General features: G+C 40.5%; 1 protein-coding gene across 2 annotated transcripts in view; it reads left to right on the forward strand.

The window, feature by feature from the left end:
- Positions 1-15715, forward strand: part of DUOXA2 (dual oxidase maturation factor 2) — a 32719-nt gene extending 17004 nt beyond the window's left edge. The window contains exons 6-7 of one of the 2 annotated variants that reach the window (XM_069765804.1): positions 5317-5531; positions 8518-8691. In XM_069765804.1, coding sequence (XP_069621905.1) covers positions 5317-5531; positions 8518-8639 — 337 coding nt within the window. In that variant the 3' untranslated portion in view covers positions 8640-8691. Of the gene's footprint in view, positions 1-5316; positions 5532-8517; positions 8692-15145 lie in introns of those variants that run through there. The other variant, XM_069765803.1, reaches the window with a different exon arrangement.
- The last annotated feature ends 1360 nt before the right edge of the window (positions 15716-17075 follow it).

The raw sequence follows: 17075 nt of genomic DNA on the forward strand, positions 1-17075 counted from the left end.
ACACTGCTCTTCATCTATGACAGAATAATGAAGGCTGCAGTCAAACATAAAATGCTGTCAATCAATAATAAGCACCACAGAAATACAGTAAAAATACATTAAGCAATAAATCAGTTAATTAAATAATGCTCTTGGAACCTGAAATGGATAACGTACCTAACACATTAAATATATGAATTCTGCATACACAGGAACACTACTTACTAGAGATGAGCAAATTGACTTCATGTGAATCAAATTCGAATTTTTACAACCTGGTAAATTCAAACAATGTGCGTTTCGGTTCTCAAGACTAGCCTCAATTGACATCACCATTTTACAGCTTGCAGTAGATGGCATTAGCCAGAGAGTACCAATGACCTTTGGTGCCACAAGGCAGGTTTCCCCATATTGCCTTGCAGCTATCACTTAGGCTATCATATCTTAAACTATACTATGTAAAAGCCAAGGCAGGGAATACAGCAGTGATTTTTTTGGTGAATCAGGTTCAAAAGAGGATGTCACGGCTCACAACTTAGCAATAAAGATAGAGAAAAAAGCCATGAAACACTGAATAAGCATTATTGGTAGTGTGTGACAGCATTAAAGAATAGTTAATATTCATTTATCTATAGCTATATATTCTAAGGTCATTGATATTACATAAATTATGCTTGCATTAAAGGGAACCTGTCAGTAGGATTTTGCACAGTAACCTACAGACAGTATCAGGTTGTCACCATTATATTGATTAAAATAATACCTTTGTTGATAAAATCCATCTTGTGGTTGTTGTTTAATCTTTTTTTTTTTCAGTTAATCATATGCTTGTGATTCAGGGCGGGCCTGTGAGGGGTCTGCAGTTGTGCTCTGATTAGGTATTCACCAGTATGGCTTCTGACATGTCACTGATCCCTCAGTTACTTGCCCCTTAATTTACATAATGAATCTACTATATAATTGTCTAAGGGTCACTTCCGTCTTTCTGTCTGTCTGTCCTTCTGTCTGTCTGTAACGGAAATCCCAAGTCGCTGATTGGTCGCGGCAAAACAGCCATGACCAGTCAGCGATGGGCACAGTCCGGCGGCAAAATGGCCGCTCCTTACTCCCTGCAGTCAGTGCCTGCTCCATACTACGCTCCAGTCAGTGCTCACACAGGGTTAATGGCAGTGTTAACGGACCGCGTTATGCCACGGTGTAACGCAATCCGTTAATGCTGCTATTAACCCTGTGTGACCAACTTTTTACTGTTGATGCTGCCTATGCAGCATCAATAGTAAAAAGATCTAATGTTAAAAATAATAAAAAAATAAAAATTAGTTATATACTCACCGTCCGTCAGCCCCTCAGATCCAGAACAGGCCTTTCCCGCTCCTCGAGACGCTCCGATGACCGTTCTATGCATTGCGATCTCGCGAGATGATGACATAGCGGTCTCGCGAGAACGCTACGTCATCATCTCGCGAGACCGCAATGCACTCTTGGGACCGGAGCGTGCGAGGAGCATCGGTAAACGCCTGGGCTGGATTCAGGGGTCAACGGAAGGTGAGAATATAGCTATTTTTTATTTTAATTATTTTTTTAACAGGGATATGATGCCCACATTGCTATATACTACGTGGGCTGTGCAATATACTACGTGGGCTGTGCAATATACTACGTGGGCTGTGCAATATACTACGTGGCCTGTGCAATATACTATGTGGGCTGTGCAATATACTACATGGGCGGTGCAATATACTACATGGCTGTGCAATATACTACGTGGCTGTGCAATATATTACGTGGCTGTGCTATATACTATGTGGGCTGTGCTATATAATTCGTGGCTGTGTTATACACTACATGGGCTGTTATATACTATGTGGGTTGTGCTATATGCTACGTGGGCTGTGCTATACACTACGTGGGCTGTGTTAAACAGTATGCAGGCTGTGTTATACACTACATGGGCTGTGTTATATACTGCATGCATGGGCTGTTATACACAACATGAGCTGTGTTATATGGTACGTGGGCTGTTATAAACTATGTGGCTGTGTTATATGCTATGTGGGCTGTTATACACTCCATGGGCTGTGCTATATACTCCATGGGCTGTGCTATTTACTACGTGGGCTGTTATATACTACGTGGCTGTGCTATATATTAAGTGGCCAGCCATGAACAATCAGCGACAGGTGCAGTTCAGCCGCGAATTGGCGCAGGATTTGAACCACGCTTTGCTACTTGGTTGCGCTTGGCCGAATCCTGTGTATTCAATGTATTATTCTAAAATCTTCATAAATAAACTACATACATATTCTAGAATACCCGATGCATTATAATCGGGCTGCCATCTAGTATTATATATAATGAAAGAAAAAAATCCCTTTCTGCAGGCAGCAGGCGGCGACGCCTGTGCTTCAGCATGATCGTATCTATAAAATATATTTCAGACTTTTTGTTGATGACATCCATAAATTCATAAAAAAAATAAAAAAATGAGTTTGAAAATAGCAGCTATCAGCAATCCAATAGATGCTACTGCGCAGGTGGCGCCATCTTGCTAGAGAAGAAAAAGCCTCCTCCAAGATGGTGCCTCCTGCACAGTATCATCCATTGGATCGCTGATAGCTGCTACTGCACAGGTGCAGCCGGCACCATTTTCAAACTGATTTTTTTTTTTTAAATGAATTTTTGGATACCATCAAAGAAAATAATTAAATACACATTTTAGAAGCGATCATGCTGAAGTGCAGGCATCACCACCAGTACTTGCCTGCAGAAAGGGATTTTTTTTCAATATATATAATATATTCAAGGTGTAACTGATGGATCAGTGACCTATCAGAAGCCATACTGATGAATACTTAATCAGAGCACCACATGAAGACCCCCCCCGACAGCCCCATCCCAAAATACGTGCATATCATTAACTCAGAACTTAAAATACAGATTAAACAACAACCACAAGACGGATTTAATCAACTAAGGCATCATTTTATCAGTTGCACCAACTTGACACTGTTTGTAGTTACTCAGCACAATCCTGCTGAAAGGTTCCCTTTAAAGAGATTAAAATGAGTTGAATATACTCCTAGGAGTCTTTAAAGTGTTAAGGCCCCGTCACACATAGCGAGATCGCTGCTGAGTCACAAGTTTTGTGACGCAACAGCGATCTCAGTAGCGATCTCGCTATGTGTGACACGTACCAGCGATCAGGCCCCTGCTGTGAGATCGCTGGTCGTGTCGGAATGGCCTGGGCCATTTTTTGATCGTTGAGGTCCCGCTGACATCGCTGAATCGGCGTGTGTGACGCCGATTCAGCGATGTCTTCGCTGGTAACCAGGGTAAACATCGGGTTACTAAGCGCAGGGCCGCGCTTAGTAACCCGATGTTTACCCTGGTTACCATCGTTAAAGTAAAAAAACAAATGCTACATACTTACCTACCGCTGTCTGTCCCCGGCGCTGGGCTTCTCTGCTCTGGCTGTGAGCACCAGGCAGCCAGAAAGCAGAGCACAGCGGTGACGTCACCGCTCTGCTTTCCGGCCGCTGTGCTCACAGTCAGTGCAGGAAGCAGAGCGCCAAGGACAGACAGCGGTAGGTAAGTATGTAGCGTTTGTTTTTTTACTTTAACGATGGTAACCAGGGTAAACATCGGGTTACTAAGCGCGTCCCTGCGCTTAGTAACCCGATGTTTACCCTGGTTACCCGGGACTTCGGCATCGTTGAAGACAGTTTCAACGATGCCGAAGTCTTTCCCCTGATCGTTGGTCGCTGGAGAGAGCTGTCTGTGTGACAGCTCTCCAGCGACCAAACAGCGACGCTGCAGCGATCCGGATCGTTGTCGGTATCGCTGCAGCGTCGCTAAGTGTGACGGGGGCTTTATGCACCCCTTATCAGCACAATTAGAGGACTTGCAAATCACAGTAACATTTTATGGACAAAATTGGCAAAGCTGGTGAATTTGAATTTTAAAAGATTTGCTCAAAACTTGTGCAGTTCTGGAACTATTTCCTGTTCTGATTTTCCCGATATACAGTGTGTAATTAATTGTTAGATCTTAGCTTTGTCTAAATAAATGAATCATGCCCGCAGTGATGAATTTGGTCACATGTATTGTTATTGTAGACCATTTCCTACATTTGGAAATAACATTACATTATGAATGTATTAGTTACACCATCGACATCTGACGTTGGTAATATGCTTCACGCATGGACATATGTATATGTAGTGATCTATGACACTGACGCAATTAGTTTTCTTCATAATTATAATATATGTATAATTTAATACTTGTTAAAATCCGTGATCAATGCATCCCCTTTTATTTATAGAGCACAACTTTACATATTGAAATTGCATGCCTGTTTCTGCATGAAGGGACATTTAGGGGGTTGTCTAGGTATATGGTTAGTTTAACTTGATTCTAAACATCTATATAGTCTGTACCGAGGCACAAAGAATCTCTACAATGCTTTTAATAGAGAATAACTATTTTAGGTTGGTTTCCAGTGGAGCATGCTACAACCTATTCATTGTTGGATTTAGAGATAAGCAAAAAGATCCTCTGGTCCTCTGTTGTAGCTGGACGTCGATTTTGCTGCCGTCATTTTTTGCCAACATACATTGAGCACTGATGTCCCTTGCTAAGCCCCAAGACACATGCCATGATGCAGTGTGAGACCCAGTGTCCAGGCCTCAAGCAACTTCAGGACCTAGAGGAACAGAGATGCCCAGGAGATGCCGGACCAAGAATGGCGGTCGCAGAAGTAAAGTCCGGCTGCGTCAGAGCATTGGAGCAAAGACCTGAACTGAATGCCAATAATCTTTTTCTTATCTTTAGTTGGATTCATAAAAACTCTAACACAAAAGAAAATCTTTGTACCTCTGTGTGAAATCAGGATCTTAAAGAACATTATGGCATCATTAAATTTCATTTAACAAATTACCTTCTATTCTTGAGAACTTAGAAACATTTTTTAGGTAAATTACAAATTTGCTTGTTTTACAAGCACTATATAGTTCCAAAACTTTTAGGTGTTGAGACACCTCCTTAACAAAGCCTCAGGATATATATACATCAAGATATATATATATATATATATATATATATATATATATAATGTTAGGAAATGCTACATCTCTATTTCATCTGTATTTATCAGCAAAGGGGATAAGATATTTTGAGCAACAGATATTTTGACCAACAGAAGAATAATTTAGAATAGTTTTCATGACTCTGAAAATTAAATACCAATATGAAAAAAGTTGTAATATTTACAGAGTTTGCTTCTCATCTGCAGTATTCAGTCGGCTAATGCCAGCAATCTTGAATTTTGTATTACAGGGTGGCGTTCTGTTCCTGGACTATCTGCAACATTCTTTTCTCCATGTCGGTGTTAATATATGGAGCCTACATGATCATTGTGACATCAGCTTTTATGTTCTTCTCATTGCTCTCTTTCTCCACCGTGAGGAATGTATCATTTTGCAATATAAACTTTGGTTCAGAATCTCTAAAAACTACATTTGGGGGATCTTTCTGGCTGACCTTGGCTACAGGTGGGTTACAGAAACATGAAATAAAAATCAAATACTATATATATATATATAAATATATATATACACACAATACAGAGTAGACCAAAAGTTTGGACACACCTTCTCATTTAAAGATATTTCTGTATTTTCATGACTATGACAATTGTAATTTCACACTGAAGGCATCAAAACTATGAATAACTATGTTACTATGTTATGTTACTAATTAACACATGTGGAATTATATACTTATCAAAAAAGTGTGAAACAACTGAAAATATGTCATATTCTAGGTTTTTCCAAGTAGCCACCTTTTGCTTTGATGACTGCTTTGCACACTCTTGGCATTCTCTTGATGAGCTTCAAGAGTTAGTCACCAGGAATGGTTTTCATTTCACAGGTGTGCCCTGTTAGGTTTAATAAGTAGGATTTCTTGCCTTATAAATGGGGTTTGCACCATCAGTTGTGTTGTGTAGAAGTCTGGTGGATACACAGCTGATAGTCCTACTGAAAAGACTATTAGAATTTGTATTATGGCAAGAAAAAAGCAGCTAAGTAAAGAAAAACGAGTGGCCATCAATACTTTAAAAAAAATCAAGGCCAGTCAGTCCAAAAAATTGGGAAAACTTTGAAAGTATCCCCAAGTGCACTTGCAAAAACCATCAAGCGCTACAAAGAAACTGGCTCACATGAGGACCGCCCCAGGAAAGGAAGACCAAGAGTCACCTCTGCTTCTGAGGATAAGCTTATCCGAGTCACCAGCCTCAGAAATCGCAAGTTAACAGCAGCTCAGATTAGAGACCAAGTCAATGCCACACAGAGTTCTAGCAGCATACACATCTCTACAACAACTCTTAAGAGGAGACTTTGTGCAGCAGGCCTTCATGGTAAAATAGCTGCTACGAAACCACTGCTAAGGACAAGCAACAAGGAGAAGAGACTTGTTTGGGCTAAAGAACACAAGGAATGGACATTAGACCAGTAGAAATCTGAGCTTTGGTCTGATGAGTCCAAATTTGAGATCTTTGGTTCCAACCACCATGTCTTTGTGCGAAGCAGAAAAGGTGAACGGATGGACTCTACATGCTTAGTTCCCACCGTAAAGCATGGAGGAAGAGGTGTGATGGTGTGGGGGTGCATTGCTGGTGACACTGTTGGGGATTTATTCAAAATTGAAGGCATACTGAACCAGCATGCCTACCACAGCATCTTGCAGTGGCATGCTATTCCATCTGGTTTGCGTTTAGTTGGACCATCATTTATTTTTCAACAGGACTATGACCCCAAACACACCTCCAGGCTGTGTAAGGGCTATTTGACCAAGAAGGAGAGTGACAGGGTGCTATGCCAGATGACCTGGCCTCCACAGTCACCAGACCTGAACCCAATCGAGATGGTTTGGGGTGAGCTGGACTGCAGAGTTAAGGCAAAAGGGCCAACAAGTGCTAAGCATCTCTGGAAACTCCTTCAAGATTGTTGGAAGACCATTCCAGGTGACTACCTCTTGAAACTAATCAAGAGAATGCCAAGTGTGTGCAAAGCAGTCATCAGAGCAAAAGGTGGCTACTTTGAAGAACCTAGAATATAAGACATATTTTCAGTTGTTTCACACTTATTTTGTTAAGTATATAAACCCACATGTGTTTAATCATAGTTTTGATGCCTTCAGTGTGAATGTACAATTTTTGTAGTCATGAAAATACAGAAAAATCTTTAAATGAGAAGGTGTGTCCAAATTTCTGTTCTGTATATATATTCATTTATATACAGTTAGGTCCATATATATTTGGACAGAGACAAAATTCTTCTAATTTTGGTTATAGACATTACCACAATGAATTTGAAACAAAACAATTCAGATGCAGTTGAAGTTCAGACTTTCAGCTTTCATTTAAGGGTATCCACATTAAAATTGGATGAAGGGTTTAGGAGTTTCAGCTCCTTAACATGTGCCATCCTGTTTTTAAAGGGAACAAAAGTAATTGGACAGATTCAATAATTTTAAATAAAATGTTCATTTTTAGTACTTGGTTGAAAACCCTTTGTTGGCAATGACTGCAAGAAGTCTTGAACTCATGGACATCACCAGACGCTGTGTTTCCTCCTTTTTGATGCTCTGTCAGGCCTTCACTGCGGTGGTTTTCAGTTGCTGTTTGTTTGTGGGCCTTTCTGTCTGAAGTTTAGTCTTTAACAATTGAAATGCATGCTCAATTGGGTTGAGATCAGGTGACTGACTTGGCCATTCAAGAGTATTTCACTTCTTTGCCTTAATAAACTCCTGGGTTGCTTTGGCTTTATGTTTTGGGTCATTGTCCGTCTGTAGTATGAAACGACGACCAATCAGTTTTGCTGCTTTTGGCTGGATCTGAGCACACAGTATGTCTCTGAATACCTCAGAATTCATTAAGCTGCTTCTGTCCTGTGTCACATCATCAATAAACACTAGTGACCCAGTGCTACTGGCAGCCATGCATGCCCAAGTCATCACACTGCCTCCGTCGTGTTTTACAGATGATGTGGTATGCTTTGGATCATGAGCTGGACCATGCCTTCGCCATACTTTTCTCTTTCCATCATTCTGGTAGAGGTTGATCTTTGCTTCATTTGCCCAAAGAATGTTCTTCCAGAACTGTGCTGGCTTTTTTAGATGTTTTTTTCGCAAAGTCCAGTCTAGCCTTATTATTCTTGATGCTTATGAGTGGCTTGCACCGTGCAGTGAACCCTCTGTATTTACTTTCATGCAGTCTTCTCTTTATGGTAGATTTGGATATTGATACGCCAACCTCCTGGAGAGTGTTGTTCACTTGGTTGGCTGTTGTGAAGGGGTTTCTCTTCACCATGGAGATTATTCTGCGATCATCCACCACTCTTGTCTTCCGTGGGGGCCCAGGTCTTTTTGCATTGATGAGTTCACCAGTGCTTTCTTTCTCAGGATGTACCAAACTGTAGATTTTGCCACTCCTAATATTGTAGCAATTTCTCGGATGGGTTTTTTCTGTTTTCGCAGCTCAAGGATGGCTTGTTTCACCTGCATGGAGAGCTCCTGTGACCGCATGTTTACTTCACAGCAAAACCTTCCAAATGCAAGCACCACACCTCAAATCAACTCCAGGCCTTTTATCTGCTTAATTGAGAATGACATAACAAAGGGATTGCCCACACCTGTCCATGAAATAGCCTTGGAGTCAATTGTCCAATTACTTTTGGTCCCTTTAAAAACAGGGTGGCACATGTTAAGGAGCTGAAACTCCAAAACCCTTCATCCAATTTTAATGTGGATACCCTCAAATGAAAGCTGAAAGTCTGAACTTCAACTGCATCTGAATTGTTTTGTTTTAAATTTGTTGTGGTAATGTCTGTAACCAAAATTAGAAAAATGTTGTCTCTGTCCAAATATATATGGACCTAACTGTATATATATATATATATATATATATATATATAATATACATGCATTTATATATAAATATATGCATCTATATGTGTGTGTGTAATAAACTAATGATTTCCTGTGATTATTCCTTACCATAATTTAAGTTTCTTGCATAACAACATATAGTAATTACTAGAGATGGGTGAATCGATCTTCATCCACCCAGCTGTTTGCTGCCATGCTGTCATCCTCTTTCTGCCATTAAATATCCTGGCTTTTCACTATTACTCAGGATTTCTTGGTGCAGTCAGGCCTTTGTGGTCAGTGCGCATGGTAAGGTCATCATAATGTGCTAACATGTGCTGCCACCTAACAACACGGAGTATCCGACCCAGAATCCCTGGTCCATAGTGAAAAGAACAGGGATGCAAGAGCAGAAAGAAGACTGAATAGCTGACAGCGAGCAGTCGAGCTTCTGTAGAAATGAGTGATAAAGTATTATTATTATTTTTGTTTCTACATCTTACATTTATTATACTCTGTGGTGTGGAGAGAGCAAAATAAAGAACATTCAATTCTTGAAAAAAATTGGCAAAGCAGGCAAATTCGAATTCCAAATGATCCACTCATCATTAGTAATTACTGTATTTTATAATGGAAAAGTTCATCTCTGAGAGGGAAAAAGGTTGCCTGACAGACATAGGTTGTTGGCTGTTTGCAGTTCCATTTACAAACTGTCTACTTTTTTTTAGTTTAATGATTAAATGATTATTACTCCTACTTTATTAACTATAAAGGAGATCTGCATCTCCTCCTGAGGACAATTTTTAATTATCTGACTTTGTTACAAACAAGTCCCGTTTCATCATTTGCATTTTTTAAGACCCTTTTCTTTGGTGTTTTGCGGCATTTGTTGCCATTTTATTTGCCAATTTCTTAAAAATAGCGCATATTGTCCATAAATTTTGCGCAAATTCAAAAATAGTCATTATTTTTGTCTTTAACCTTTTTTGCAACTATTTAGTGCAAAAAGGTTGCTCGGTTTGCAAAATGATGCAAACATTTGCCACATAAAATTACTTTAGGGGCAGGCTGGAGTACATTTGTTACAAATTTTGCAACTTTTTGAAAAGACACAATTGATGAATCAGTAAAATACATTTGGTAATCCTTAAATCAATCCCAGAGTGTCTGGCAAACTAAAAAGAAAAACAAAAAACCCTAATCTAAAGTAAACTTAAAAAAATGCTCATATAAAAGGCAAACATAATTAGAGCGCAAAAAAAGAAAAGAAAAAGACTAATAAACAGATGCAAATGTAATAATGAGTAAATTGCAAAAATTGTGCAAAAAAAATAAAAAATGCAAAGCTAACCAAACCTAAACATCGGTTTAAAGGCATACCTCACTTCTTCACATATTCACATAAGGTGTATTTAACCCCTTCAAGACCCAGCCTATTTTGACCTTAAAGACCTTGCCGTTTTTGCAATTCTGACCAGTGTCCCTTTATGAGGTAATAACTCAGGAACACTTCAACGGATCCTAGCGGTTCTGAGATTGTTTTTTCGTGACATATTGGGCTTCATGTTAGTGGTAAATTTAGGTCAATAAATTCTGCGTTTATTTGTGATAAAAATGGAAATTTGGCAAAAATTTCACAATTTTCACATTTTGAATTTTTATTCTATTAAACCAGAGAGTTATGTGACACAAAATAGTTAATAAATAACATTTCCCACATGTATACTTTACATCAGCACAATTTTGGAAACAAAATTTTTTTTTGCTAGGAAGTTATAAGGGTTAAAATTTGACCAGCGATTTCTCATTTTTACAACGAAATTTACAAAACCATTTTTTTTAGGGACCACCTCACATTTGAAGTCAGTTTGAGGGGTCTATATGGCTGAAAATACCCAAAAGTGACACCATTCTAAAAACTGCACCCCTCAAGGTACTCAAAACCACATTCAAGAAGTTTATTAACCCTTCAGGTGCTTCACAGCAGCAGAAGCAACATGGAAGGAAAAAATGAACATTTAACTTTTTAGTCTCAAAAATGATTTTTTAGCAACAATTTTTTTATTTTCCCAATGGTAAAAGGAGAAACTGAACCACAAAAGTTGTTGTCCAATTTGTCCTGAGTACGCTTATACCTCATATGTGGGGGTAAACCACTGTTTGGGCGCACGGCAGGGCTTGGAAGGGAAGGAGCGCCACTTGACTTTATGAATGAAAAATTGGCTCCACTCTTTAGCGGACACCATGTCAGGTTTGGAGAGCCCCCGTGTGCCTAAAAATTGGAGCTCTCCCACAAGTGACCCCATTTTGGAAACTAGACGCCCCAACGAACTTATCTAGATGCATAGTGAACAGTTTGAACCCCCAGGTGCTTCACAAATTGATCCTTAAAAATGAAAAAGTACTTTTTTTTCACAAAAAAATTCTTTTAGCCTCAATTTTTTCATTTTCACATGGGCAACAGGATAAAATGGATCCTAAAATTTGTTGGGCAATTTCTCCTGAGTACACCAATACCTCACATGTGGGGGTAAACCACTGTTTGGGCACATGGTAAGGCTCGGAAGGGAAGGAGCGCCATTTGACTTTTTGAATGAAAAATTATCTCCATCGTTAGCGGACACCATGTCGCGTTTGGAGAGCCCCTGTGTGCCTAAACATTGGCGCTCCCCCACAAGTGACCCCATTTTGGAAACTAGACCCCCCAAGGAACTTATCTAGATGCCTAGTGAGCACTTTAAACCCTCAGGTGCTTCACAAATTGATCTGTAAAAATGAAAAAGAACTTTTTTTTCACAAAAAAATTCTTTTCGCCTCAATTTTTTCATTTTCACATGGGCAATAGGATAAAATTGATCATAAAATTTGTTGGGCAATTTCTCCCGAGTACGCCGATACCTCATATGTGGGGGTAAACCACTGTTTGGGCACTCGGCAGGGCTCGGAAAGGAAGACGCGCCATTTGACTTTTTGAATGGAAAATTAGCTCCAATTGTTAGCGGACACCATGTCGCATTTGGAGAGCCCCTGTGTGCCTAAACATTGGAGCTCCCCCACAAGTGACCCCATTTTTGGAAACTAGACCCCCCAAGGAACTTATCTAGATGCATATTGAGCACTTTAATCCCCCAGGTGCTTCACAGAAGTTTATAACGTTGCGTTTGCAGAGCCCCTGATGTGGCTAAACAGTAGAAACCCCCCACAAGTGACCCCATTTTGGAAACTAGACCCCGAAAAGGAACTTATCTAGATGTGTGGTGAGCACTTTGAACCCCCAAGTGCTTCATATAAGTTTATAATGCAGAGCTGTGAAAATAATAAATACGTTTTCTTTTCTCAAAAATAATTATTTAGCCCAGAATTTTTTATTTTCCCAAGGGTTACAGGAGAAATTGGACCCCAAAAGTTGTTGTACAGTTTCTCCTGAGTACGCTGATACCCCATGTGTGGAGGTAAACCACTGTTTGGGCACACGTCGGGGCTCAGAAGGGAAGTAGTGACTTTTGAAATGCAGACTTTGATGGAATGGTCTGCGGGCGTCACGTTGCATTTGCAGAGCCCCTGGTGTGCCTAAACAGTAGAAACCCCCCACAAGTGACCCCATTTTAGAAACTATACCCCCCAAGGAACTTATCTAGATATGTGGTGAGCACTTTGAACCCCCAAGTGCTTCACAGACGCTTACAACGCAGAGCCGTGAAAATAAAAAATCATTTTTCTTTCCTCAAAAATGATGTTTTAGCAAACATTTTTTTTTATTTTCACAAGGGTAACAGGAGAAATAGGACCCCAGTAATTGTTGCGCAGTTTATCCTGAGTATGCTGGTACCCCATATGTGGGGGTAAACCACTGTTTGGGCACACGTCGGGGCTCGGAATTGAGGGAGCACCATTTGACTTTTTGAATACGAGATTGGCTGGAATCAATGATGGCGCCATGTTGTGTTTGGAGACCCCTGATGTGCCTAAACAGTGGTAACCCCTCAATTCTACCTCCAACACTAACCCCAACACACCCCTAACTCTAATCCCAACTGTAGCCATAACCCTAATCACACCCCTAACCACAACCCTAATTCCAACCCTAACCCTAAGGCTATGTGCCCACGTTGCGGATTCGTGTGAGATTTTTCAGCATCATTTTTGAGAAATCCGCGGGTGAAAGGCACTGCGTTTTACCTGCGGATTTTCCACAGATTTCCAGTGTTTTTTGTGCGGATTTCACCTGCGGATTCCTATTGAGGAACAGGTGTAAAACGCTGCAGAATCCTCACAAAGAATTGACATGCTGCGGAAAATACAACGCAGCGTTTCCGCGCTGTATTTTCCGCACCATGGGCACAGCGGATTTGGTTTTCCATAGGTTTACATGGTACTGTAAACCTGATGGAACACTGCTGCGAATCCGCAGCGGCCAATCCGCTGCGGATCCGCAGCCAAATCCGCACTGTGTGCACATAGCCTAATTCTAAAGGTATGTGCACATGCTGCGGAAAATGCTGCGGATCCGCAGCAGTTTCCCATGAGTTTACAGTTCAATGTAAACCTATGGGAAACAAAAATCGCTGTACACATGCTGCGGAAAAACTGCACGGAAACGCAGCGGTTTATATCCCGCAGCATGTCACTTCTTTGTGCGGATTCCGCAGCGGTTTTACAACTGCTCAAATAGAAAATCGCAGTTGTAAAACGGCAGTGAAATGCGCAGAAAAAATGCGGTAAATCCGCCATAAATCCGCAGCAGTTTAGCACTGCGGATTTATCAAATCCGCAGCGGAAAAATCCGCAGAGGACCAGAATACGTGTGCACATCCTGAAACCCTAACCCTAGCCCTAACCCTAGCCCTAACCCTAGCCCTACCCCTAACCCTACCCCTAACCCTACCCCCTAACCCTACCCCTAACCCTAGCCCTAACCCTAACCCTATTCTAACATTAGTGGGAAAAAAAAAATTCTTTATTTTTTTATTGTCCCTACCTATGGGGGTGACAAAGGGGGGGGGGGTCATATATTATTTTTTTTATTTTGATCACTGAGATATAATCTATCTCAGTGATCAAAATGCACTTTGGAACGAATCTGCCGGCCAGCAGATTCGGCGGGCGCACTGCGCATGCGCCCGCCATTTTGGAAGATGGCGGCGCCCAGGTAGAAGACGTACGGACCCCGGCAGGATCGGTAAGTATGATGGGGTGGGGGGGAGCACGGGGGCGGGGATCGGAGCATGGGAGGGTGGATCGGAGCGCGGGAGGGGTGGAACGGAGCACGGGGGGGTGGAACGGAGCACGGGGGTGGAACGGAGCACGGGGGGTGGATCGGAGTGCAGGGGGGGTGATTGGAGCACGGCGAGGGTGATTGGAGCACAGGGGGAGCAGACAAGAGCACGGGGGGGAGCGGAGCACAGGACGGAGGGGAGCCGGAGCAGTGTACCGGACAGATCGGAGGGCTGGGAGGGCGATCGGTGGGGTGGGGTGGGGGCACATTAGTGTTTCCAGCCATGGCCGATGATATTGCAGCATCGGCCATGGCTGGATTGTAATATTTCACCAGTTATAATAGGTGAAATATTACAAATCGCTCTGATTGGCAGTTTCACATTCAACAGCCAATCAGAGCGATCATAGCCACGGGGGGGTGAAGCCACCCCCACTGGACTAAACCACCACTCCCCCTGTCCCTGCAGATCGGGTGAAATGGGAGTTAACCCTTTCACCCGATCTGCAGGGACGCGATCTTTCCATAGGCGTCATGGGTCGGATTGGCACCGACTTTCATGACGCCTACGTGGCGTCATGGGTCGGGAAGGGGTTAACTACTAGAGTTGAGTGGATCTGACAAGATTAGAATTCACCAAGTTATTATCTACAAATTGAACGTCACTTATTGTTCTGATTGGTCTTTCAAAACAAATATGAAATGCCCCAGATCTACATATATTATGAAATTGACATTTTTGGGGGCTGAGACATTTAAATGTTTGTTTAGAGATGCTAAACTTATTAAAGTGTTTCAAATGTTTATGGGTCATGTCAGTGTGAACAGTGTAAAAATTTGTTTGAAAAAGAAAAACATTTTAACAAATTTGCTACCACATTGAGTTAGTATTGGCTTTTCTCCCATTGTTTATAGTTTTATAGCAAGCCATTACACACAGTTGCATTGCTCAATAGAAACATGACATTACTAGACTCGTCACAAGACTATTTGTGCATTTATATATGCTATTTTGCATTTCAGGTCTCCTGTGCTTCATTATTGGAATAACATTAATTGTTTTACATTGGTGTGTTCCTGAAAAATTGAAGTTATTTTTTGATGCTATTGAGGAGGATGAAGAAGACTTAACTTCAAAACCCTGTGATAATGGCTACTGTCACAATAATTTAGCTTTTGAGCAAGTATGATTGCAAGGAATTGCCAAACATTTCATGGACTATTATTATGGGAATTAACTTTCAAAAATTAAGTGCAATCACACAAAGCAACCTAAAGTTTGGTGTGGAATATTTCCCTATTATGCACAAGCTGCCAGAAAAAGATGAAGAAATGAATGGACCAATCATCATCATCAATCTTCAAGTCTATGAAGTCACTTGTAGTAACTGGATCTATATGGACGTTTCATACTTAAGGACATAATGCACTAAATGCCAGGAGATTGTTTACCATAGATATTTAATATCAGATTAAAGTGAAGTATTTAAGACCAAGAAATACTGAAAAAAAACCCCACATTTTTTGGCTAATTATTTATATTGGTCATGCTTTGTAAATAATTTAATAAATACATGTTCTTTTTGGAACAAAACTTAAAAAACATACTTTATTGCATATTATTATATATGTATGTCATATTACTTTATGTTATATTGCTTTATTCTGTTCCGTCACTAAAAAGGGTGAATCTAAGAACAAATAATTTAAAGATTAAGATAAAAAGAGTAGAACATATTATTCATAAAATCCCTTGCCAAATCCTTGCACTTTATAAGACACCTTTGTCATTTTATAAAGGTTTAAGAACTGTATGTGTATTCTTCCAGTTACTATGTCCTAAAAAGTGACTATCGGAGAGAAAAGAGTGAATAGGGTCTTATCCAATGGATCTTCAATGGTGTGTAATCAGATTGCACTCACCTGATATTTCTCAAAAATAGGGCATGTATAACTCGATAAAGCTGACAGCTGCTGCAGATCCACGGGTCAGACCAGTGACCAAATCGAGAGCATTAAAAATGGAAATTTGTGGATAACATCCGAGCTGCTGAAAAATTAGGAATACAGGCGTATTGAAGATAAAAGATGGTGGTTTATTCTCAATACCTGGACACTTGTGGTATCTCCTGAGGAAGAAGTCCAATTGACTTTGAAACGCGTTGAGAATAAACCACCATCTCTTATGTTCAATATGCCTGGATTCCTAATTATTATGTGCTGGAATTCTAGTCATGATGAGTAATCACTTGAATGATACATAAAATAATCACTTAAATTGTAAATCTGGGGGGGTAATGTTTCTCCTTGTGGAGTGTGACATGCCTGGCATGCCAGTGTGAGGAGGCTTAAAATCACTGCAATGCTTCTATTCTTCTCTGGAAAATAAATATGTAAATTGCCTCATCAGAGAGAAAAGGGACTAGAACTCTAGTGCCACCTATTGGAAATTGAAAGTTTAAGTCATGTGACACGGCTCATCAAAAGGTCGATATTCATTTTTAGGATTGCTACTTCCAATAGGTGGCACTCGAGTTCTAATCCTCTTCCTTTCTGAAGAGGCAATTTGCATATTAAATTATAAAAAGTAAAAATTAATCTAATTACTAAAAAATGGATTTTAAATTATTGTTTGAATTTTTATTTCAGAAATCAATTGTACACATGAAAACAAGCAACTTTGTAACACATCTTATCAGAGAAATCAGTCATTATCAAAATTCTCAATTCAGAGGTGAAATCTGTATTCAGTGAAGACAGGGTTTCCCATTACTGAGATAGGAGATGGCAATTGCAATGCAGACAATTCTATCTAGACTGGAGGAAGGAAGACCTAAAGATAAAGCTCCTCCTTCCTCTCCCTCCTTTCTGGATAGAATCTCATCAGTAGTAACTGTCATCTCCTATCTCAGTAATGGGAAACTCTGTTGTCACTGATTACAAATTTTACCTC

Source organism: Ranitomeya imitator, chromosome 4 (genome assembly GCF_032444005.1).
Source record: "Ranitomeya imitator isolate aRanImi1 chromosome 4, aRanImi1.pri, whole genome shotgun sequence".
In the NCBI taxonomy this organism is placed as follows: domain Eukaryota; kingdom Metazoa; phylum Chordata; class Amphibia; order Anura; family Dendrobatidae; genus Ranitomeya; species Ranitomeya imitator.